Genomic DNA, 27,426 nt, shown 5'->3' on the forward strand with positions numbered 1-27,426 from the left:
CCAATTCTCCTCTTTAGCTGTTTTTGAGACCTCTATCATACAGTGTATGATTTCTTCCCACCCATTGTCTTTGATAATTCCACCTCGTTCTTTACTCAGTTTTTCCCATTCTGTACTGAACATAAGTGCTTCTGAAATTCCCAATTTTTCTCTTACCCTCCTAATCTGCCTTCTGACTATCTTTCCACATCTTTCCTGTATGATATCTGCTGCTTCCACTTGTCCTAAGACAGTTTTGGTCTGTTTATTTCCCATTTTTCTTTTCAATATTAGCTATGTCTACCCTAGGTGACGTTTGGACAATCACTTACTCTGTGGTGATGTCTCATTGCCTTCTCTCCTAGGGAGCTAAAATATTGAAAGGCTTGTCTGCTCCATTTCTTCTAATATGCAGGACGTACTTAAGTGCTATTATGCATGCAAACAGACCCAGCAACACCATACAGATCACAAAACTTTCTGTGTCAGTTAGCATACTTGTCCCAGGCTCATGAAACCGCGTCCTGGGCTCATTCTATCAAACCTTATCCAGAAATGAAGGAGGTTAAGCACTTAATTGAGAGTCAAGCATGGGCGGAGGTCTCCCAGAAGGACGCAACCACATGACCCAGTTAGGCTGACTTCCGTGTATAAGGCTTATACCCCAACTATTTCGGCTTATTTTTCTACGCACTTTTGCTCTTCTTTCACAACATACCACAACCTTCACACTGTTCACACACTGCCAGGGACAGGACTCATAAATCTATACAATATGGTAACCCGAGTTTTATAGGTATCTACTCACTACTAGACTAACCCAGCGTGACACGGCTCATAGAGATCTTTCGGATAATACAGGGCAGATAAAAGAGAACTAATAATGTCTCTTACCTGGCCAGGTTTTTCAGTTCATTCGCCGTCCATTATCCCAGATCTCCGTTGTCCGTATCCGCAGGTAAATCTCGAGCAAATACTCTCACCTCAGGTCCCTGTTCGGTGCGCCAAAGTAATGTTAAGTCCTTCTCAGTCCCTGGCTTACTAGAGGTAGGGATCCGAGTGAAATGACACGCAGCACAAAAGGTTGTGTGTTCATAGACAGGGATAGCCCTGGAGCACGTCTGACTCACTGGGCTCTACCCCCTCCTTTTTATAGCAAAAAGTTAAACATTTTACAGACATGCGCACAAGCGCTCATATTTCACATCCTTTTACAAAAACAGTCTATACTAGAGATAAGGTTCAACTTCTGGTATGTAGGTAAAAGGTTACAATGTCAAGAAGGAATGCGTCCATAAAAGGAAATGTCAACTTTGCTTAAGTTTCTTGAAATAAGCCAGATGTCTCAGGAGAAAGACACAATGGATTCTTTCAGTCTGATCTCCACAAAGGCTAGATCCCCTTTAATGCAGATAATGAACTTAACCTCCTAATTGGAGACCTCAGACCAGCACCAACTCGGTCCAGATCACCCTTATTCCAATATCCAGACTAACCTCCTTTTACCAGGGCCAAATCCTTAGTTCAGACTCCAATCCAAATTCTGTAATAAAGACCCTGGACCGAGCCTTTTTAATTCAGCTCCAAGACCAGTCCCCTTTAAAGGTGAGACCCTCTTAACACCCTTTTTAATAAAGACTCCAAATCAATTAATGTAAACCGCAGACTAGAACTTCCCAAGTTATACTGACTCCTAGACCAGACAATCTTAGTACAGACCCCAGACAAGAGCCCCCTTAATTCAGGCTTCATTAATCTCAACATCCAGATCTGACCCCAGAAAATATATTGGACCTCTGAACCAGAACTTTCTGAAAAGTGAATTATTTAGAAAGTTATTTTGTGGAGTTTCCCTGTAAGAGAATCTTTACAGTGTGACGACTTTGTGTTCCCTTCCATTCCACAGAGCCTGCGTGATCCTGGGCGCAATATTCCTGCTGTCAGCTCTCTGCATCGTGGTAAAAGCCATCCATGACCTCTCCATCCACGTGCTCCCAGAAGTTGTAAGTATCTGAGATGATCCTGTCGCTGCTTGTCTGTCTGCATCCTGCGATGTGGATCTGGAGATATTTGTTTCAGTAGAGCCAAAAAGATCGCATTAAATGCCGCTGTCATTTCTATAAACGTTGCAAACATTTCTGGTGCAAATAAATCTGAGAAACTTTGCAATATATCTCATAAGACAGAGAATTATACCAGTTTCTTCTCCTCCTCCGCCTTCTGAACTTATCATACAATCTAAAAAAACTGCTGAAATCTGTCATGTTCAAGATGAGCTGAACTGGCAAATGACTGAACAATCACAGAAAAGTGAGCGAGAGGCACAGACACACAAAAACGAGTGCAACTGCTTTCTAGTAATTGCTTATATCATACCAAAGCTGGATTTACAGCTGCACTGCTCTGTACTGCTATATAATGTCAGCAATGCTGATGCTTTCATACAAGTGTTTAGCTCACCTCAGTGCTAGATTCACAGCTACGCTGCTTATTACTGCTGTGTAATGTTCTCCATGCTGCTGCTTTCATGTAAGTATTGTCACAAGTGCTGTATTGACAGGTACACTGTACAGTACTGCTGTATAATGTACTCTATGTTGCTGCTTTTGTGTAATTGTTTGTCACCCCAGTGCTGGTTTCACAGCTATGCTGCTTAGTACTGCTCTGTACTTTCCTCCATGTAGCTGCTACTTCTGAACAGGTGCTATAGAGACGCAGTAGAGCAGTAATTCCTCTTTTCTGTGTGTGCTGTGTAGTAGACATCATAACAGCTAGTACTGCTGTATCATGTTTTCGATAAAGTTTTTAGATCACCCTTATGCTGTATTCAAAGATACACTGCTTAGTACTGTTATATAATATCCTTCATGCTGCTGCTTTCAAGTGAGTATTGACCTCACTTCAGTGCTAGATGCACAGCTACACTGCTTAGTACTGCTGTATAATGTCCTCCAGGCGACTGCTGCTTCTGAACCTGTGCTATAGAGACATCACAGAGCCATAATTCATCTTATCTGTGTATGGGAGACATTATAACGGCTAGTGTCCACCCACTAGCTTAGAGGCAAGAGAAAATTAGAGATAGAGCCTGCAGAGAATGTAGGATGCAGGTCATATACCGACCAGAAATAGTGTTAGTCCTAATTTACAGACAGGACCGCATAATATGATAGGTATGCATTAAAAATCCTAACATTACACTTATAGATGACCTGTCACTTACAGCACATCCATCTCATTAAAGAACTTTTTAATTGGCCTCTTCCTAGTATAAAGTGGCTGATAACAGAAAACAGGGGATTGAATTTAACTACATGACTGACACAGAGAGTTTGAAGGATCCCTTTAAGGTGAGAGCTTGGCTGCCGGCCATTATCTTGATATGTATTTATGGGATTTCATCATCCGACGCCCTCACAGCCGCTGCGTCCTCCGCTCCATCACCGTCATCTGGATCTGCCGCGATGATTACATTATGGCTAATTGGTTAAATGAGGGCGATAGGAAGAGAACATGAAAGAAGGAGCAGAATAGGGATTTATTATGTCAGGTTCTGAAAATGAGGCTAATTCATATCCGGGGCTCGGACTCTGCAAATCCTAATTAGAGATTAATATAAAACAGATATAAAAGTGGAAGGAAACAAATGTCCAGTACAAATCCCAAATGCTGTAAATGTCCCCCCAAGAGGGTCTGTGCCGGCAAGATGAGCAGAGGGGGCCGAGTGTGAGAAAGCATGAAGAGCTGCCCTGTAACCCATAGAAGCATCCTCCATGGCCGCTATAACATAGGTCCTAGGTAGTGGGATTGTCTGCAGCGGTGGGGAGCGGATCTGCAGACAGATCTGGCAGGGAAATTTCACTTGCATCGAAGTTACTTTAGCTCTGAGGTCCCGAAAGATCAAGGACCCACAAATACAAGGGCGGAAGGGTCCAGCACTATTATCTTATGCCTCAGACGTCAAGTTTTTTTTTTCTTGTAGTTGAAAAATCAGAATGTTTTCCAACAATGTCTTGGATCAGATTTTCATCAGTGTTTGGATGCTTAGTCCTCCCATTTGGCACAGGTGATTTTAACCCCTTAACCCCCGGAGCTTTTTTCGGGTTTTGAGTTTTCGTTTTTCGCTCCCCTTCTTCCCTGAGCCATAACTTTTTTTATTTTTTTGGTCAATATGGCCATGTGAGAGCTTCTTTTTATGGGGGACGAGTTGTACTTTTGAACAACACCATTGTTTTTACCTTGTCGTGTACTAGAAAACGGCAAAAAAAATCCAAGTACGATGAAATTGCAAAAAAAGTGCAATCCCACACTTGTTTTTTGTTTGGCTTTTTTTACTAGGTTCACTAAATTCTAAAACTGACCTGCCGTCATGATTCTCCAGGTCGTTACGAGTTCATAGACACCAAACATGTCTTGGTTATTTTTTATCTAACTGATGAAAAAAAATTCCAACCTTTAAAAAAAAAAAAAAAAAAAAGAGCCATTTTCCGATACCCGTAGCGTTTCCAACTCTCCATTTTTCGTGACCTCGGGTCGGGTGACGCTTATTTTTTGTGTGCCAAGCTGATGTTTTTAATGATATCTTTTTGTTGCAGATACGATCTCTTGGTCGCCCGTTATTGCACTTTAATGCTATGTAGTGGCGACCAAAAAACCGTAATTCTGGCATTTTGACTTTAAGTTTAGCGATCAGGTTAATCCTTTTTTTATTGATAGATCGGGCAATTCTGAACTTGGCGATACCAAATATGTGTATGTTTGATTTTATTTTTATTATTTTATTTTGAATGGGGCGAAAGGGGGTGACTTGAACTTTTATATTTTTTTTATATTTTTAAAAAACTTTTTTTTAACTTTTGGCATGCTTCAATAGTCTCTAGCTGCCATAACCTAATCGCCTCTATATAGCAGAATGGCAGACTTGCTATGAGCGCCGACCACTGGGTGGCGCTCACAGCAAGCTGGCACTGACAACCATAGAGGTCTCCAGGAGACCTCCGGTTGTCATGCCAACACACTGGTGCAGGGCCGGCTCAAGGTTTTTAAGGGCCCCGAGTCTCAGTGGGCCCCACCCTTTAACACATACCACGATTCATGATCGCATATAACAGCCATGTAGTATATAACACAGCCCACGTAGTATATAACACAGCCACGTAGCATATAACACAGCCCACGTAGCATATAACAGCCCTTATAGTATATAGCACAGCCACATATTATATAACACAGCCCACGTAGCATATAACACGGCCCACGTAGTATATAGAACAGCCCACGTAGCATATAACAGCCCACGTAGCATATAACAGCCCACGTAGCATATAACAGCCCACGTGGTATATAACACGGCCCACGTAGCATATAACAGCCCATATAGTATATAGCACAGCCCACGTAGTATATAACACAGCCACATAGTATATAGCACAGCCCACGTAGCATATAACAGCCCATATAGTATATAGCACAGCCACATAGTATATAGCAGGCCCACGTAGTATATAGAACAGCCATGTAGTATATAGCACAGACATGTAGTATACAGCACAGCTCCCTCCCCCCAAGAATGGCCCCATAGTCCAGTACTCACTGTTAAAGTTACAAAAAAAAAACCACCTCTCACCTCTCAACGTGCCTGCGCTGCTCCCTGCTCTGGTCTCGGCGGCTGCCGCTGCACTGCCTGACACACAGCGAGTGCGCGATGACGTCATCGCACACCCGCAGCGGCAGTGTCAGAGTGGGGAATGATGGGAGAGGGAGCGTCAGGTGACGCTCTCTCCTCCTTCATTTGCTGTGAACTTTACCGGCAGATGCCGGTATAGTTCAATGCGGCGGCGGGGGAGTTGGCGCTGGCGACAGGTGGGCCCCCCTACCTCACAGAGGCCCCATAGCGGCTGCGTGATGTGCCGCTAGCTGGGGGCCCCTGGGGGAGCGGGCGCCCTAGGCAGCTGCCTGCCCCTAACGCCGCCCCTTAATGGGCCCCCTATCTTGCCAGGGCCCCGGCACTTGCCCAGGTACACCGGGTGCTGACGCCGGCCCTACACTGGTGACCCAAGATCATGTGACGGGGGTCGCCGGTGTGCGTATTTCCAGCGCGATTGCCCGAAGCGCTTGTTAAGTGCCGCTGTCAGAGTTTGACTGGTATTGCGGGCACATGTCAGCTGTTCAAAACAGCTGCCATGTCCCGGGAAAGATGTTGGCTCACCGCTGGAGCCCACATCAAAGGGAGGGAGTCCGACATCGGCGTACTATTATGCCTGATATCGGAATGGGGTTAATTAGCAGGAGACTGCACAGAAAGGGGTCTGGCCCATTTCTGCTCTCACTGGAGCGCTGGAGGAAGGTGAGTTTCAATGCTCCTTTCATTTGGTGTTGGTGCTGTGTGGCAGCCATTATTGCTATGGTTTTCTGCTGGTGGGGCGGCGCGGTCTGGAGTCATGGGGACTCAGTCTTGGAGTATGGGTGCTATGGGGCACCAGGCTGTCAACCTTGCCAGTGCATTGTCGTGGCGGGGGTGGTCGGCGCATGGCTCCACTCCATTAGGGTGATAGGGACCTTGCCGTGGTTGATGGGCACACATGAATTGGCCAATTTATGCACTAAGAACTTTTGCTTTTTTTTTGTAAGTACATCTTGCTGAGGGACAATGCGGTTGGAAGTTATTTCCATTGACACTATATGTCTTGGCATTCAGAGAGTGCTGCTGTGCTTTTTTTTTTATACATATCAATCGATGATAGATGATACATATGATAGATAGATAGATAGATAGATAGATAGATAGATAGATAGATAGATAGATAGATAGATAGATAGATAGATGAGGCATAGATGATTGATAGATAGATAGATAGATAGATAGATAGATAGATAGATAGATGAGGCATAGATGATTGATAGATAGATAGATAGATAGATAGATAGATAGATAGATAGATAGATAGATAGATAGTGGATAGATAGATATATAATAGATAGATGATAGATAATAGATAGAGAGATAATAGATAATAAATAGATAGATGATAGATATATAGATGATGGATAGATACTGTACATACATACATAGATAATAGATGGATACATAGATAGCTAGAACCATCCAGTTCATTTTTTTTTTGTGAATACAAAATTATGCAGCTGTAGTGCCCCCTGCTGGTGAATAGCAAAATTACCTCAATGGTTCTTGCTGGCCTTGTTCTCAGTCAGGGAGGGTATAGAGTTAACACCTTTGTATTAATATAGCTTGTTATTCCCATGGCACATAAGGCTCTTTACCATTACCAGCAGCTTTCTCGGGTGCACTCAGCAATCACTGTTTATATGGACGAGCCCTGCACCAACAATGCGGCAAAATGGGGTCTGTGTTGCAGGGAGACTCTGACTTCTTCAAGGTCACAGTCAGTAACAAAGTAACATTGATGGACTCCTATCACGTTTTTATGGATTTCGTGGAGTCACTGGCGTATTGATAGAATGTTTGTATAGATTTCTACAAACCTTTTATATTTCACAGCAACATATAAAAAGCTAAGTGATAGCAGAAAGCAGAATTTTCTCATATTTGCCTCTTAAAAATCAATTTACATTTCACATTTTAAATCTTCTTAAGATTTTAAAGTGAAGCGGTCATTAGAAGTGACTGTTCAGAATAAGATGTCCTGTAGGTAATCCAGCACCTTAGTGCTGGATTCTTTATATCACCTTAGTGCTGGATTCGTAGTTACTCTGCTCAGTAGTGATGTACACTGCTCAAAAAATAAAGGGAACACTTAAACAACAGAATATAACTCCAAGTAAATCAAACTTCTGTGAAATCAAACTGTCCACTTAGGAAGCAACACTGGTTGTCAATCAATGTCACATGCTGCTGTGCAAATGATAATTGCCAATAATTTCCATCTGTTGTCTATTCCAAGTCACCCTCAATAAATGAGTGGTTCTGCAGGTGGGGACCACAGACCACATCTCAGTACCAATGCTTTCTGGCTGATGTTTTGGTCACTTTTGAATGTTGGTTGTGCTTTCACACTCATGGTAGCATGAGACGGACTCTACAACCCACACAAGTGGCTCAGGTAGTGCAGCTCATCCAGGATGGCACATCAATGCGAGCTGTGGAAAGAAGGTTTGCTGTGTCTGTCAGCGTAGTGTCCAGAGGCTGGAGGCGCTACAAGGAGACAGGCCAGTACACCAGGAGATGTGGAGGGGGCCGTAGGAGGGCAACAACCCAGCAGCAGGACCGCTACCTCAGCCTTTGTGCAAGGAGGAACAGGAGGAGCACTGCAAGAGCCCTGCAAAATGACCTCCAGCAGACAACAGATGTGCATGTGTCTGCACAAACAGTTAGAAACCGACTCCATGAGGATGGTCTGAGTGCCCGACGTCCACAGATGGTGGTTGTGCTCACAGCCCAACACCGTGCAGGAGGCTTGGCATTTGCCACAGAACACCAGGATTGGCAAATTCGCCACTGGCGCCCTGTGCTCTTCACAGATGAAAGCAGGTTCACACTGAGCACATGTGACAGACGTGACAGAGTCTGGAGAAGCCGTGGAGAGCGATCTGCTGCCTGAAAGATCCTTCAGCATGACCGCTTTGGCAGTGGGTCAGTAATGGTGTGGGGTGGCATTTCTTTGGAGGGTCGCATAGCCCTTCATGTGCTCGCCAGAGGTAGCCTGACTGCCATTAGGTACCGAGATGAGATCCTCAGACCCCTTGTGAGACCATATGCTGGTGCGGTTGGCCCTGGGTTCCTCCTAATGCAGGACAATGCCAGACCTCATGTCGCTGGAGTGTGTCAGCAGTTCCTGCAAGATGAAGGCATTGAAGCTATGGACTGGCCCGCCCATTCCCCAGACCTGAATCCGATTGAGCACATCTGGGCCATCATGTCTCGCTCCATCCACCAACGTCACGTTGCACCACAGACTGTCCAGGAGTTGGCGGATGCTTTAGTCCAGGTCTGGGAGGAGACCCCTCAGGAGACCATCCGCCGCCTCATCAGGAGCATGCCTAGGCATTGTAGGGAGGTCATACAGGCACATGGAGGCCACACACACTACTGAGCATCATTTCCTTGTCATGAGGCATTTCCACTGAAGTTAGACAAGCCTGTAATTTGATTTTCCACTTTGATTTTGAGTATCGTTCCAAATCCAGACCTCCGTGGGATATTCATTTTTATTTACATTGTTAATTGTTGTTTTATTGTTCTGAACACATTCCACTATGCAATGAATACAAATTTGCAACTGGAATATTTCATTCAGAGATATCTAGGATGTGGGATTTTAGTGTTCCCTTTATTTTTTTGAGCAGTGTATAATGTTATCCATGTTGCTTTCTAGTAAGTGTTTTATATCATATGAGTGCTGGATTCACACGGCCACACTGCTCAGTATTGTTGTGTAATGCATTTTTTTTTTATGTAGAGTGAATATAGGGTCCTCTACTACCCCTGTTTATCTGGTGGGCAGGTTCTTGGCACTCTGTATGTTGGAACCAATTCGGATAGTATTGATTATAAGGGAATCTCTGATGCCACTGTCTATTTTGGAAACTGCTGTTAGCACTTATAGCGCCACCCTTATCCACTGGTTGTGTTTGGTATTGCAGCTCAGCTGGAATCACAATAAAACTGACCTACCATTCCAGACACAACCCGCAGACATACGTGGCGGGCTTGTGAGAAGAAAGAAGCCTTGTTTTTCTAATCCCGGACAACCCTTTAAAGACGTCTGGAGCCTTGGGAGTAAAATTTAAGTGCATAGTACAAATAGTTAATGGCCACGTAGCGTCATATTGTACACCGAGATTACTGCTATCATAACAAACGGTAAATCTGGTCTAATACAATTGAAAATGAGGACATTAAATTCAATTTTCTCTCTAATTTTCAATAACCGATAGCGTCAGGAAATCTTTCGAGATTATAATAGCTTTATAATACGCCCCCTCTCCGCCTGTATACACATGATCCCGCGATCTCCACAGCATCGCTAAATAACCTCTCTATAAATTAGCCTCCTGATTAAACTAATATATCAGTGGCTTTATAACGCCCTTGTACACATCTCGTGACCGTGATCCCATAGCCGTCCGTATCCTCCATCATTTATTGGCCGGCAATATGTTCCATAATTCTCGGAGAGGAAATTAAATACCCGGATCACATTGCCAGGGATGTAGACGTGCCAGCGTGCGTTCCGCTGACTGTGCCAGACTGGAGAGTGACGAGAATGCCAGGAGGGCGTTACAATGAATCCCTGGCAGCAATTAATAACGACTTACGGAGAAATGATCTCCGAGCCCGACTGTCATTTCAGGATTGATGACGGCGTGATATTTTCTGCTGATGTTTCTACTTAAGGGTGAATTATGTCTGTTCGTGTTACATGAGGACAAATCTTTAAAGAAGCCATTTATAATATGGGCAATTAACTCCGCCGTGGACTGACATGAACACCATGTAGGGGTGTAAATAATTTGATGTTCTGGGGGTGGAGGGGGTAATAACCCATTTAAAAATCCCAGAAAAGTGCCCAAATCCAGCATCTCTCTCAGATCTGGAGGACTTTCTCCTTTGATTTTATTACGTTGCACGTCATACCTCCTTTTACCTGCAGGGGCAGTGTGGGGAAACGTAACGGCTCCAGTGGAAGGCGCTATTCCATAGACAGTGTGGCAGACATTATGATAAGGGAAGCGGTGAATGATATATTTATCATATGGGATAAAATGACTAATAGAGGAAGTATTGTAGGTTCACAGTCCCCCGTTTAGTTTTTCTTCTATTTGTCATGATCTATAGCGGCGGTGATATGTGGCAGCCAGGGCCGTGTGGACGAGATGGGCACAGTCTGCCTTTATTATTTTGTGCCAAAGCATTTGCTGGCCTCATTCCTGGATTTTAATAGGCATATGTCATAGAGGAGTGTTCACCCTTTCCTGGACCTCATTTATAGGAAGAGAAATGCAGAAAAGGTAATATTTCATTGTAAAGAAAACACAATATAACAGAAAAAAACGCAAAAAAATAAACACAAAAATACAGATCATACTAGTGGTGGGACGGACAAGGTTATACTGGTAGTCAGGGTCAATGGCACACACTCCATTCATCTAGGTAATGGTAACACCTGTTAATTAATTCATATATTTCCAGGAGGAATAATAGAGGAACAGAGTTTTAAGCAAAGAAGAGAATATTATGCTATTGCTGTTTAAAGGGAGCAGCGTGCCTGCCAAACCTGACAGTATGAGCTAAGCCCAGGATATATGGCCCCGGGGGCACCCTGAGTGTGGCCAAGAGGCTCCATTCACTGGCTACCATACTGGTGATTGACAGCACTGGTTTGCCTGAGGCGAGCATTATCTGCAGAGAACTCAGGCAAGCCGGTGCTGTCAATCACCAGTGAGGAAGGCAGGGACAGGTAAAGCCAGAGGGCGGAGCAGTGCACTGAGCCTAGTGGTCACACCCAGGGTGCACCAAACACCCAAATTAACATATCTGCTTAAACTTCAGTTCCTGTAGAACGGAGGCAGCGACTTTTATATAGGCTATATCCCCTACAAGATGGTGTGATTAGTTTGTTTATATTGTCAGTTTGGGCTGAAAAAATCCCTTTGAGTATTTAATTAGTATAATATTGAGGGTCCATCCAAAAAAAACCATCCCCTTTAATTATGGAGTTTTGCTTCTTTATTATTACAGTTTTGTATAAAACAAGTCACAGGCTGCAGTCACAGCACTTGCTGTAATAACGGAGACTTCAGGGATTTCGGCCGCACACCGGACTGCGTTCCTTTATATTGGCAGTTTTGGATGCTAAGCGCAATATCTTTAATAAATGCTTGTACGCTGCCGGACTCTAAAAATAAATCTTCAATCCCCAGAGAATGGAATTAATGTAGAATTTAATTCAGCAACGTAATTACAGCTGCTCAGATGAAGCGACGTCACTTAATCCTCAAATATAGGATGAATGAGCTGTAGAGACCAAAAGTATGGGGATTCTAATATCCGCTCCAGAGATTTTCCAGAGTCAATAATGTTTTTATACAAATTTGGTAAATTCAAATCTTAAGAACAAACTCTAATGAACCTTTTATTTAAAATGTTCCTCCCATTATGTATCGGGATGCAGACAGGATTTTTAATTCTCGTTACTGTCCCCTACATACAAGGATATAACTACTATAATACTGCCCCTATGTACAAGGATATAACTACTATAATACTGCTCCTATGTACAAGAATATAACTACTATAATACTGCTCCTATGTACAAGAATATAACTACTATAATAAAGCTCCCATGTACAAGAATATAACTACTATAATACTGCCCCTATGTGCAAGAATATAACTACTGTAATACTGCCCCTATGTACAATATAACTAATATAATACTGCCTTCTATGTACAAGAATATAACTACTATAACACTGCCACGATATACAAGAATATAACTACTATAATACTGCCCCCTATGTGCAAGAATATAACTACTATAATACTGTTCCTATGTACAAGAATATAACTACTATAATACTGTCCCTATGTACAAGAATATAACTACTATAATACTGCCCCCTATGTACAAGAAAATAACTACTATAATACTGTTCCTATGTACAAGAATATAACTACTATAATACTGCCCCCATGTGCAAGAATATAACTACTATAATACTGTTCCTATGTACAAGAATATAACTACTATAATACTGCCCCCTATGTGCAAGAATATAACTACTATAATACTGTCCCTATGTGCAAGAATATAACTACTATAATACTGCTCCTATGTACAAGAATATATCTACTATAATACTGCCCCTATGTACAAGAATATAACTACTATAATACTGCCCCTATGTACAAGAATATAACTACTATAATACTGCTCCTATGTACAAGAATATAACTACTATAATACTGCCCCTATGTACAAGAATATAACTACTATAATATTGCCCCTATGTACAAGAATATAACTACTATAATACTGCCCCTATGTACAAGAATATAACTACTATAATACTGACCCCTGTGTACAAGAATATAACTACTATAATACTGCTCCTATGTACAAGAATATAACTACTATAATACTGCTCCTATGTACAAGAATATAACTACTATAATGCTGACCCTATGTACAAGAATATAACTACTATAATACTGCTCCTATGTACAAGAATATAACTACTATAATGCTGACCCCTGTGTACAAGAATATAACTACTATAATACTGCTCCCTATGTACAATAAAATAACTACTATAATATAAATACAATACTGAACATTCACTGTATGAACAATGACTGCACCTTAATTAGAAGATATAAGAAGTGCTGCTGTGTAATACGGCGATATGAACAGGTGCGGCTCTTGGTTAGAAACTCATTTTGTGTCTCCCGGGATCAGTAATGTAGAAATTAAGAACAGGGAATTGCATGTAGTCGCTGACAGAGGGGTATTTCTATAATAAATTGTATACTCTACTGAATGGGTTTGATAAATTACTGCAAATTGGCGCGGCATCCCTTGTGCATGTTAAGGAGTCTCCTCTTAATGGAGCGTCACTAACAATCAGGGCTGGTACGGGGAGATGACAGTTCGGGGATAACACGCTCCACTCTGCTGCCTTATACCGATCTGTAGTGAGAATAAATTGTGAGGCCGGCCTGTGAGGTGAATAGTAATCAGGGGGTGAAGCATAAACCCCGTCCCCTGGGAGCCGGAAAAGCTGATGGGAAAGATGGAACAGACGAGAACTTGTGTTCTTCTTGCTGAAAACAAGAAACCAAAAATAAACACGTAAAGGGTCAATTATGATGCTAAACACCGGCCTGGGGGGAGAGAGCTTCTTATACCATCTTGTCTGCTATAACACAGGCCTGGAGACCATAACGCTGCCTTCAAGAAACAGAAATATGCAAAAAGATGATTTCACATCCTTTGTTCCTTATGTTCTTTTATAAATCAGGCTGAATTCTGTTTTTGAAAACTTGGAATTAAATCTGTTGGTTATTGAACCCTAAGAAAACTTGATCACATCTGATAGATAATGTGATAAACTGAAAAATGATTTCAAAGCGCCGCAGTCTAGGCGTCTCCAGGAAGTGTGGATGGGTCTTTGTCTCTTTACAGGAAGTGGAGATGGGTCTTTATCTCTTTATAGGAAGTCAGGGTGGATCTTTGTCTCTTTACAGGAAGTGGGACAGGTATTTGACTCTTTACAGGAAGTGGGACAGGTCTTTGTCTCTTTATAGGAAGTCAGGGTGGATCTTTGTATCTTTACTGGAAGTGGGGACAGGTATTTGTCTATTTACAGGAAATGGGGACAGATCTTTGTCTCTTTACAGGAAATGGGGACAGATCTTTGTCTCTCTGCAGGAAGTGGGACAGGTCTTTATCTCTTTATAGGAAGTCAGGGTGGATCTTTGTCTCTTTACAGGAAGTGGGACAGGTATTTGTCTCTTTACAGGAAGTGGGACAGGTCTTTGTCTCTTTACAGGAAGTGGGACAGGTCTTTGTCTCTCTGCAGGAAGTGGGACAGATCTTTGTCTCTTTACAGGAAGTGGGACAGATCTTTGTCTCTTTACAGGAAGTGGGACAGGTCTTTGTCTCTTTACAGGAAGTGGGACAGGTCTTTGTCTCTGCAGGAAGTGGGACAGATCTTTGTCTCTTTACAGGAAGTGGGACAGGTATTTGTCTCTTTACAGGAAGTGGGACAGGTCTTTGTCTCTCTGCAGGAAGTGGGACAGATCTTTGTCTCTTTACAGGAAGTGGGACAGGTCTTTGTCTCTTTACAGGAAGTGGGACAGGTATTTGTCTCTTTACAGGAAGTGGGACAGGTCTTTATCTCTCTGCAGGAAGTGGGACAGATCTTTGTCTCTTTACAGGAAGTGGGACAGGTCTTTGTCTCTTTACAGGAAGTGGGACAGGTATTTGTCTCTTTACAGGAAGTGGGACAGGTCTTTGTCTCTTTACAGGAAGTGGGAAAGGTCTTTGTCTCTCTGCAGGAAGTGGGGGCGGGTCTTTGTCTTCACAAAGTGGGGAAAGGTCTTTGTCTCTGCAGGAAGTGGGGCGAGACTTTGTCTCTGCAGGAAGTGGTGGCTTTTTTGCTCTCTAGAGGTAGTGAGGTTGGAGCCTTGTCTACCCACAGGAAATTGGGGCGTGGCTTTGTCTCTCTGCAAATAGTGAGGATGGGTCTTTGTCTCTCTTCAGGAAGTGGGAAGGGTCTTGGTCTCTGCAGGACCGGGGGGCAGGTCTTCATATCTCTGCAGGAAGTGGGGGCAGGATTTTGTCTCTATTAAGGAAGTGGGAATGAGTATTTCCTGTCAGGAAGTGATGCGGGTATTTGTGTCTCCACAATAAGTGAGGGTGGGTCTGTCTTTCTACAGAAAGTGGGGGAGGGTCCTCAGGGAGCAGGGTGGTTTTTGTTCTTCTGTTCCTGCTCTTGTCTGTCATACTGCATAAAGACATGACAGAGAGAGGGGCTTTTAGCTCAGTGCAGAGGAACCATTAGATGCATGCTGGATAGTGAGGGAAGCAACGTTCTGGCACCTATAGTACAGACCGAATAGAGATAAAGAAATATTGCCCACTCAAAAGGAGTAGTTAGCAAGTTACAAAGAATTAGAATTAAGATAGTTTCTAGATATTTTGGACTGGTCTGTGCACCAAAAGCAGTTTTCAGTTGTGGGGGTGATAGCAGCAAGACCAGACTTTTCTACAGGTTTTTGGTGACAAGACAGATGTCATTTGGAAGTAATGTGGACTCCCAACTGATACATTTTAGAAAACTATCAGAATGGGAGAGAGATTTGTGCAGCTGATAATATAACCTTATAAAACATTGTCTAAACTGGATACAATTGTGACGCCCCCCCAGCTGTGACAAGTGTTAAAGGGAGTGTCTAAACAGGAAAACATATTAATACATGTTGATGTGTTATACGATCGCTCTGTAATCTCAGGATATTCGCTTTAATCCGATTGTCTTGTCTTGCAGGATAGCTTTTTGTTCAGTGTTTCCATTTTGAGTGGGCTCCTGTGTACTGCATTGGCTGTCGTGAAATTCATGCTGGGGAAAATCCTGACGAGTCGAGCGCTGATCACTGATGGTAAGTAATAAAAAAACAAGCAAACATACATAAGTACTGACCAGCCATAACAATAAAGCCACCGACAAGTGGAGAGAATAACATTCTCTAGTGCCAGGGCTGCCACTAGGAATTTAGGGCCCCATACCTGCAACATTTTCAGGGCCCCCTTGAAATTCCACCCAGGCTCCACACTAGCCCCGCCTCCACCCCTCAAACCTTCCACGGTCCCATCACCCTCTCTTGGAAAAACTCACTTCTGCAGCACGTCCTCACCAATCACACATTAACAGTTCCCATCAAGAGAGCACATACATAGCCAGCAGCTTTTGTTTTGGCCAAAAAAAATTTTAATCCGCCACCACGACAAGGTAGACTCTTTTGGCCGGGCCCTACTCTACTGTAACTTATTAAACATTTGTTAAAATATCCAATACATTTTTAAAATGACCAATAATATCACATACAAGGGACAAATACCACCGCACCATGACCAAATCACATATTACCACCACATGGTGACCCATAATGCCACATACAAGGAACAAATACCACCACATCATGACCAGACCACATATTACCACCACAGTGACTGAATAATAGCACATACAAGGAACAAATACCGCCACACCATGACCAGATCATGTATTACCACCACATAGTGACCGAATACTACAATACTGATCATTAAAGGGAATCTGTCACCCCATTGTTGGCCTATAAGCTGCGGCCCCCACCATCAGGGGCTTATCTACAGCATTCTGTAATGCTGTAGATAACCACCCTGATGTAACCTGAAAGATAAGAAAAACAAGTTTGATTATACTCACCCAGGGGCGGTCCCGGTGCGGTCCGGTGGGCATTGCGGTCTGGGTCCAGCGCCTCCTATCTTCATGCGATGACGTCCTCTTCTTTTCTTCCTGTCGTGGCTCCTGCGCAGGCGTACTTTATCTGCCCTCTTGAGGCGCTGGATCCAGATCGCGACGCCCATCGGACCGGACCGCACTGGGACCGCCCCTGGGTGAGTATGATCTAATTTGTTTTTCTTATCTTTCAGGTTACATCGGGGGCTTATCTACAGCATTACAGAATGCTGTAGATAAACCCCTGATGGCGGTGGCCGCAGATTATAGGCCAAAAATGTGGTGACAGATTCCCTTAAATAAGAGAACACAATACCAATGCTATTAGACACAGGACATCTGTACTTAGTATACAGTGTCCGTGTACAGGTAATACAGTGGTCACCGGTGACATTATACACAGTAGCTCTGTATGTAGTGTCGGTGTACAGGTAATACAGTAATCACCAGTAACATTATACACAGGAGCTCTGTATATAGTGTCAGTGTACGGGTAATACAGTAATCACTAGTGACATTATACACAGGAGCTCTGTATATAGTGTCAGTGTACGGGTAATACAGTAATCACTAGTGACATTATACACAGAAGCTCTGTATATAGTGTCAGTGTACGGGTAATACAGTAATCACCAGTGACATTATACACAGGAGCTCAGTATATAGTGTTAGTGTACAGGTAGTACCATGATCACTAGTGACATTATATGCAGAAGCTCTGTATATAGTATATAGTGTAAGTGTACAGGTAACACAGTGACTCACCGGTGACGTCTCTAGTTGAAGTCCTTCCTCTTCACTTTTCTTCTTCATCCAGTTCAGACCGCCATCAACTTCTTCCAGCCAGGACTCCCCTCTGCAGAAAATAACACCGTTATCTAGAGCACATTCCTCAATTTTTCCCAACCTCTATACTACGTCAGATGAAGAAAAAAGTGGCCGTGCTGCCCTAGACAGTAACAGAGCCTCTCCTCCCCCACACTGAAAACAGTATCCTCAAAAAATAATATCCTTTATGTAGCCCCTACAGTAATACTATCCCACATTCTGGACCTCATGTGTCCAGCCATTCTGCCTCATGTCTCTCTATATTGCCTCCATAGTCATCCATAATAGTATAATGCATCCCATAGTCATATATAGTAGTATAAGGCAGCCATATAGTGGTACAGTGCAGCCCCATAGCGGTATAATGCACCTCCATAGGGGTATAATGCACCTCCATAGGGGTATAATGCACCCCATAGTAGTATAATGCAGCCTCATAGTATAATGCACCCCCATAATATAATGCAGCCCCATAGTAGTATAATGCAGACCCACAGGAGTATAATGCACCCCATAGGAGTATAATACACCCCCATAGTGTATAATGCACCCCCATAGTGTATAATGCACCCCCATAAGAGTATAATGCACCCCCATAGTGTATAATTCAGCCCCATAGTATAATGCACCCCCATACTGCGGCTTTACAAAAAAAATAAGTTTCTCCTTACCTGGCCGAGAGATCCATCTGGCGTCTGTGGTGCAGCACACAAATAGCCCCTAAGGGGACTCCAGTACCTCACCTGGGAACATGCCCTCTTCCTGTTTCTTTACTATGAGTAAGGTTTGATAAAGACCCAGCGGGTCAAAACGTTACCTTACACCACTGCGGTGAATTGTTTAATTTTGGTGTTTTGAAAATAAAAAAAAAACACTCGCTTGGCAAAATTCTGAAGGAACTTTGAGTGTGACTGTTTATGCTTGGAACTATAGCCTGTGAGTGGTCGGCGGATTTCAACTGTTGCCATGTTGGAGGAATCTCCCGCACAGCAACAAATTTTAACTGCCCGTGCGTCTTAGGACACACGGTCAGTTACTGAGACGGCAGAATTCTGCCGCTGGGGATCGGTGAGCAGAAGAAAGCGGGCCCCTTCTGCTCATGGGGCCTCATATGCCAGTAAGGGCAGTAATGCCCTGATGGCGGTCCTGTCTAATGGCAAAGGTATCTGTCAAGGGATAGAATACACTGAGCGGTATGTTATCAGTCGGTACTTAACATTTTTGTATGAGAAGCGGGAAAAATGAGCGAGCGAAAGGATCTGAGCAGCAAGTGATGACTACAGGACTGGATCCGAGCATCAGTGAGATGTGTCGTCTTGTGGGGAGTCCCCCATATGCCCTAATTAGTACCTAGTAGACATCAGCCAATCTTGAAATTCGAATTAGCCAACGTGACAAAGTTTTTCCCAAAAATTTGATTTGTGACAAATAGAAATTAATGCAAAGCTGAAAGGATGTGTGCAGTACTCTGAGGTCTCCTGGGACTGTATCTGACCCCTTCAAAGCTCTTTTACACAAATGCAGCCTCAACACATATATTTGGCTACGGTTTATCCAGCCGCCGGTGATAACAATCAGCTTTGTTCCGCACACACTAATCTGCTCTGCTGTCACACACTCTCTGTGCAGTTGCTTCAGGGTTTAATGGCTTCCGCTCCCAATCTCTACTTCCCGGCATCACTCACCTGGGGAAGAAATGGCACCGGGATGCAGAACACGAGCCGGTGGAGGAAGAATGATTGGACAAGGATCTGCTTGGATCATATCGATGTGGTACGGATCACCTATCTAATTCTATAAAGAACCAGTACCCCCTTCATGGTCACAGGGGTCCCTAATGGCAGCGCCTCCGTCAGTCAAAAATGAAGGTGATGACTTGTCTCCAAATTCCCACATCACAATCCGATCGACCATCTCTGCAGACTGCTGAAAAAGTCAGATCTACGGAGGTCGCAACGAGCAACTAACATGACATAACGGATCGGCTGCTAATTTATTGGTGCCAGATACTACAGGGCACATCAGGGATCGGGTGGATCCTTGTCCCGGTGGATCAGAGATGTTTTTGGCAGAACAAAGGCTTAGAGATGAGCTCTCACCATTTAGGTATCTGCAAAAAAAACCAAACCTTTAACCGTAGAGTAGCCGTCTCCTACAATGTACAGGTCTGAGGCTTCATCTATATTATGTGGCCACTAATGATCTGGACTGATCACATTGTGCAGTCACTTGGCTACAAACCTGGGCTCCTCCATGTAGATCTAATCACAGTCACTGCCCCCTGTGCAGCCGGCAGATGCTCCATCACAACTAATGTAATTTGTACCGAGCCACAGCTATGAGAGAGCCCCTCTGTAATGGATGAGGCACAAGAGAAAACCACAGAGGAATAGCTGCAGCCATTAAAGGAAGGAATTATTCCACGTTGTCTGTGTGCTGAGAAGGCACAAACCCGTCCTGAACACCGTGCAACATATTAGTGACATATCAGTCACTGCTAATCCTACCAGCAATAAATCTAATTTCACACCCACAACTGCACCGTTCATCGAAAGTTTACATCAAGACGATTTACCTGGTTTCCATCCGTCACCATAGCCTAAAATAGCACCTATTACAATAACTCCTATAATACTGCCCCTATGTACAAGAATATAACTACTATAATACTGCCCCTATGTACAAGAATATAACTACTATAATACTGCCCCTATGTACAAGAATATAACTCCTATAATACTGCTCCTATGTACAGGAATATAACTACTATAATACTGCCCCCTATGTACAAGACTATAACTACTATAATACTGCCCGTATGTACAAGAATATAACTCCTATAATACTGCCCCTATGTACAAGAATATAACTCCTATAATACTGCCCCCTATGTACAAGAATATAACTGCTATAATACTGCTCCTATGTACAAGAATATAACTACTATAATACTGCCCCTATGTACAAGAATATAACTACTATAATACTGCCCCTATGTACAAGAATATAACTACTATAATACTGCTCCTATGTACAAGAATATAACTACTATAATACTGCTCCTATGTACAAGAATACAACTACTATAATACTGCTCCTATGTACAGGAATATAACTACTATAATACTGCCCCCTATGTACAAGACTATAACTACTATAATACTGCCCGTATGTACAAGAATATAACTCCTATAATACTGCCCCTATGTACAAGAATATAACTCCTATAATACTGCCCCCTATGTACAAGAATATAACTGCTATAATACTGCCCCTATGTACAAGAATATAACTACTATAATACTACCCCTATGTACAAGAATATAACTACTATAATACTGCTCCTATGTACAAGAATATAACTACTATAATACTGCTCCTATGTACAAGAATACAACTACTATAATACTGCTCCTATGTACAGGAATATAACTACTATAATACTGCCCCTATGTACAAGAATATAACTACTATAATACTGCCCCTATGTACAAGAATATAACTACTATAATACTGCCCCCTATGTACAAGAATATAACTACTATAATACTGCTCCTATGTACAAGAATATAACTACTATTTTACTGCCCTATGTACAAGGCTATAGCTACTATAATACTGCTCCTATGTACAGGAATATAACTACTATAATACTGCCCCCTATGTACAAGACTATAACTACTATAATACTGCCCGTATGTACAAGAATATAACTCCTATAATACTGCCCCTATGTACAAGAATATAACTCCTATAATACTGCCCCCTATGTACAAGAATATAACTGCTATAATACTGCTCCTATGTACAAGAATATAACTACTATAATACTGCCCCTATGTACAAGAATATAACTACTATAATACTGCCCCTATGTACAAGAATATAACTACTATAATACTGCTCCTATGTACAAGAATATAACTACTATAATACTGCCCCTATGTACAAGAATATAACTGCTATAATACTGCTCCTATGTACAAGAATATAACTACTATAATACTGCCCCTATGTACAAGAATATAACTACTATAATACTGCCCCTATGTACAAGAATATAACTACTATAATACTGCTCCTATGTACAAGAATATAACTACTATAATACTGCTCCTATGTACAAGAATACAACTACTATAATACTGCTCCTATGTACAGGAATATAACTACTATAATACTGCCCCCTATGTACAAGACTATAACTACTATAATACTGCCCGTATGTACAAGAATATAACTCCTATAATACTGCCCCTATGTACAAGAATATAACTCCTATAATACTGCCCCCTATGTACAAGAATATAACTGCTATAATACTGCCCCTATGTACAAGAATATAACTACTATAATACTACCCCTATGTACAAGAATATAACTACTATAATACTGCTCCTATGTACAAGAATATAACTACTATAATACTGCTCCTATGTACAAGAATATAACTACTATAATACTGCCCCTATGTACAAGAATATAACTACTATAATACTGCCCCTATGTACAAGAATATAACTACTATAATACTGCCCCCTATGTACAAGAATATAACTACTATAATACTGCTCCTATGTACAAGAATATAACTACTATTTTACTGCCCTATGTACAAGGCTATAGCTACTATAATACTGCTCCTATGTACAGGAATATAACTACTATAATACTGCCCCCTATGTACAAGACTATAACTACTATAATACTGCCCCTATGTACAAGAATATAACTACTATAATACTGCCCCTATGTACAAGAATATAACTCCTATAATACTGCCCCCTATGTACAAGAATATAACTGCTATAATACTGCTCCTATGTACAAGAATATAACTACTATAATACTGCCCCTATGTACAAGAATATAACTACTATAATACTGCTCCTATGTACAAGAATATAACTACTATAATACTGCCCCCTATGTACAAGAATATAACTACTATAATACTGCTCCTATGTACAAGAATATAACTACTATTTTACTGCCCTATGTACAAGGCTATAGCTACTATAATACTGCTCCTATGTACAAGAATATAACTCCTATAATACTGCCCCTATGTACAAGAATATAACTACTATAATACTGCCCCTATGTACAAGAATATAACTACTATAATACTGCCCCCTATGTACAAGAATATAACTGCTATAATATTCCTCCTATGTACAAGAATATAACTACTATAATACTGCCCCTATGTACAAGAATATAACTACTATAATACTGCTCCTATGTACAAGAATATAACTACTATAATACTGCCCCTATGTACAAGAATATAACTACTATAATACTGCTCCTATGTACAAGAATATAACTCCTATAATACTGCCCCTATGTACAAGAATATAACTACTATAATACTGCCCCTATGTACAAGAATATAACTACTATAATACTGTCCCCTATGTACAAGAATATAACTACAATAATACTGCTCCTATGTACAAGAATATAACTACTATAATACTGCCCCTATGTACAAGAATATAACTACTATAATACTGCCCCTATGTACAAGAATATAACTACTATAATACTGTCCCCTATGTACAAGAATATAACTACAATAATACTGCTCCTATGTACAAGAATATAACTACAATAATACTGCTCCTATGTACAAGAATATAACTACTATAATACTGCTCCTATGTACAAGAATATAACTCCTATAATACTGCCCCTATGTACAAGAATATAACTACTATAATACTGCCCCTATGTACAAGAATATAACTACTATAATACTGTCCCCTATGTACAAGAATATAACTACAATAATACTGCTCCTATGTACAAGAATATAACTACTATAATACTGCCCCTACGTACATGAATATAACTACTATAATACTGCCCCTACGTACAAGAATATAACTACTATAATACTGTCCCCTATGTACAAGAATATAACTACTATAATACTGTCCCCTATGTACAAGAATATAACTACTATAATACTGCCCCTATGTACAAGAATATAACTACTATAATACTGCCCCTATGTACAAGAATATAACTACTATAATACTGCTCCGTATGTACAAGAATATAACTACTATAATACTGCCCCTACGTACAAGAATATAACTACTATAATACTGTCCCCTATGTACAAGAATATAACTACTATAATACTGCCCCATATGTACAAGAATATAACTACTATAATACTGCCCCTATGTACAAGAATATAACTACTATAATACTGCCCCCTATGTACAAGAATATAACTACTATAACACTGCCTCCTATGTACAAGAATATAACTACTATAATACTGCTCCTATGTACAAGAATATAACTACTATAATACTGCCCCTATGTACAAGAATATAACTACTATAATACTGCTCCTATGTACAAGAATATAACTACTATAACACTGCCTCCTATGTACAAGAATATAACTACTATAATACTGCTCCTATGTACAAGAATATAACTACTATAATACTGCCCCTATGTACAAGAATATAACTACTATAATACTGCTCCTATGTACAAGAATATAACTACTATAATACTGCCCCTATGTACAAGAATATAACTACTATAATACTGCCCCTATGTACAAGGAGATAATTAGTAACTGTCTCTGATGTACTTTAATACTGCCATATTGTGAGTTATCGCAGTACATTTTAGAAGGGTAATTATTGTCATTTGGAAGCAGCATTTTAGCAGGCTCTGTCATTCCCTTTTTGTGCCAGAGGGCACATTAATATATTTATGGGGAGGCTGCGTGTCTCGCTATGATTTGGGAAATTACAATTGCTAACTTTAATCAAATATTGATATGTAATAAAGAATATGAAGGCAGCACAGAATACTTATTGTCACCGCTTGGATTTTACATTTCACTTCCCATGTGCAACTAATGCCAACCGGAGAGGAGCTCTAGAATCTTCAGGCCAGGTTCACACACAGTATTTATGTAGCTATTTTTATTTTTAATGTATTTGCTGTGTTAGACTTCAGTACTCTTACATTGCTGGATAAGTATGAACTTAGTTATTAAAGGGAAATCAAAACTTTCTATAAATAAAGTATAATAAAAACAAATAACTTGGTTTCTGGTGTGCAGCCAGCAGTGTAAAGAATGGTGGACATTTCTAAATATTTGGTGAAAATAGCATATTGTACGGCATGGTATATGGGTTGCAATTTGCTAAGTTATTACATGTGCAGCACTTCTTGCCATTCCATAATTTAGTGCATTGACTTCTGCTTTTCTTTTAAAACTTTTTATAACTTTTGAAACAATAAAAATAAAGTAAAGCCCATTTTGCTTAGTGACCTTCCATATGCATTATACTCCAGTCACACCCAAAGCTGCATTCTATTTCAATAATATACTTTTTGGTGATTTATTTCCAGGATTTAACTCTTTGGTGGGCGGCATCATGGGATTTTCCATTCTTATAAGTGCAGAGGTGTACAAGCACAATTCTTCTGTCTGGTACCTGGATGGAACTGTCGGAATTTTGATTGGACTTATAATAATGGGATACGGGATAAAGTAAGTAGATTATGAACTTACTGTAATTGTCTGGAGCACGAAATATGTAGGTAGCAGTTACATCCATGTTCAGGTACCTCAGGGGTGGGGTCTAAAGACATCAATCATGTAGAAAGTTTCTAGTTTTATTGATGGCACATGGTTGGTACCCAACTGTTTCACCAAATTGGGCTACAATAGGGTTTGAACATTTCGGGGAATTTCTGTGCTGTTTGTTGTATATTTGCATAACACCAGTCAAAAACAATAAAGTTGGGAGGCATGTAGAAGGGTCTTCCACCAAGTTCACCACTTGGATATAGTCATCCAAGCCATGCTGCTCTGATATAGTGCATAATAGCAGAGAAGAAAAGTCCTTTGTCACAAGACCTGTAAAGTTAGAGCAGAGCTGCCAATCAGAAAGTCTAAACAATAGCCCCGCCCCTGAGGAGCTGAATAGCACTGTAAACAGTGGGAGTAACCAGAAGTGTCTGGTTTTTTTTTTTTTTCATTTTCATCTCCTTTCTTGACTTGCAGATTACTATTGGACATGGTTCCCCGAGTGAGACAGACCCGCCATTACGAGATGTTTGAATAAAGGGACCAAGGGGATTTTCATTTACCCCCTAAAACTTTCATCACAAATGACCGCAGCAAATATTTCAATGGTGTGTACCAAACTTATATTGTTGGATTGAAAAACTATTTAATAACCCGTTGTGCGCAAATTAACATTTATCGGTCTGGTGTGTGATAGCTGAACTTTACGTCCTGAAGAAGGAGCGCACAAACCTCCGGGAAATGGACTTACGTTATTTGTATCTATGACCGTTCTCTACATATCTACAGAAGGAACCCCGTCTCCGGAATATGGCCGACTGTGGGCGCATCGGCTGATTGACGCTGCAAGAGACAAAATAACAGAGTATTTTTCTATATACATATATAACATGTGTGCAGAGCGGCTTCATGAACTCAGTGTGCGGTTTATACCTCCACAAGCACAGAATGAACCATATAATCGGGAGCACAAAGACGCTTAACATAGCGAAAATCACCCACATCCCATAGTCATATGGAAAAATATCTACTATCTGCTTCTTGTCTGTAGGGGGCAGCGTACTAGTGGGACTAAACACAAGGTTGTCAGTGACAGTGGTTGAATGGGTTTCACCTGTGACAACCTTTTACTGTGGACCACAAATATGTTCATTGCAGTTGTCGCTCTACTTCATGCATTTGCCAGCAGAGGGCAGCAATGAGCACAAGAGAAAGCTGCCTCCAGAATAAAGATAAAATTAAATCCTGGGTCAAAGTGGGAGGGATATTATGATATATTTATCTTTTAATTGTTAATGTAATTCTATATATTTATAGCAGCCTCCTGCATAAGCACAAACTGAAATGGTAATATTGTGGTTTCCTGCAGTCGCCACTAGGGGGAGCTCATTGCATTCAGAACTCAGTAATAAGTATGCAGTAAGCTCCTGAGCTCCCTCTAGTGGAAGATAAAGATCTGCGCAAGCAATTCTGAGTTAGAAAAACAAAGCTCTATAAAAAATGATGAGTGCTGAATTTAAGACATGACGGAGTTCAACTTTAAGAATATTTATTGTCACAGTCATAGTAATATCAAAGATGAGATGAATTGGTCTTTAAAAGCACATTTTTTTAAGCTGGCAATAGAAAAAAAAAAGCTGGAAAAGCCTCAAATAGTCTCCAAAATCTTCCTTAATTGAAGTGAGGATTTGCAGCCACTTATCTCCACAGCTCAATAAAAATAATGGACCCATTTGGGCTTATTAATTTGTACAAAGAAGTGGGGTTAATGTAAATTTGCATAAAGGGGAAGTTTCCAACTGTTTGGGGGCGTTCCACGGTTACTCAGGGGTGGGGCTTAAACATAATTCATGATTAGAGAATTAAATGTTGGTAAATATCATCTCCCTATATCGATGACCGGCTCAGTCCTGCACGGCCTTTTTTTTGTAATGACTACAAATATATATATATATATATATATATATATATATATATATATATATATATATATATATATATATATATATATAATTAACCCTTACCTCCATCAGCACTGGATGACGCAGGTTAGGACG

General features: G+C 41.1%; 1 protein-coding gene across 1 annotated transcript in view; it reads left to right on the forward strand.

The window, feature by feature from the left end:
• The window catches only part of TMEM163 (transmembrane protein 163), a 128,554-nt gene extending 101,454 nt beyond the window's left edge, over positions 1 to 27,100 (forward strand). Inside the window, exons 5-8 of the mRNA XM_077273046.1 lie at positions 1,886 to 1,982; positions 16,012 to 16,123; positions 25,189 to 25,330; positions 25,847 to 27,100. Of these exons, the coding sequence (XP_077129161.1) occupies positions 1,886 to 1,982; positions 16,012 to 16,123; positions 25,189 to 25,330; positions 25,847 to 25,907 (412 nt within the window). The 3' untranslated portion in view covers positions 25,908 to 27,100. The remainder of the gene's footprint in view (positions 1 to 1,885; positions 1,983 to 16,011; positions 16,124 to 25,188; positions 25,331 to 25,846) is intronic.
• The last annotated feature ends 326 nt before the right edge of the window (positions 27,101 to 27,426 follow it).

The sequence above is a fragment of the Ranitomeya variabilis genome, chromosome 7 (assembly GCF_051348905.1).
Source record: "Ranitomeya variabilis isolate aRanVar5 chromosome 7, aRanVar5.hap1, whole genome shotgun sequence".
NCBI lineage: Eukaryota > Metazoa > Chordata > Amphibia > Anura > Dendrobatidae > Ranitomeya > Ranitomeya variabilis.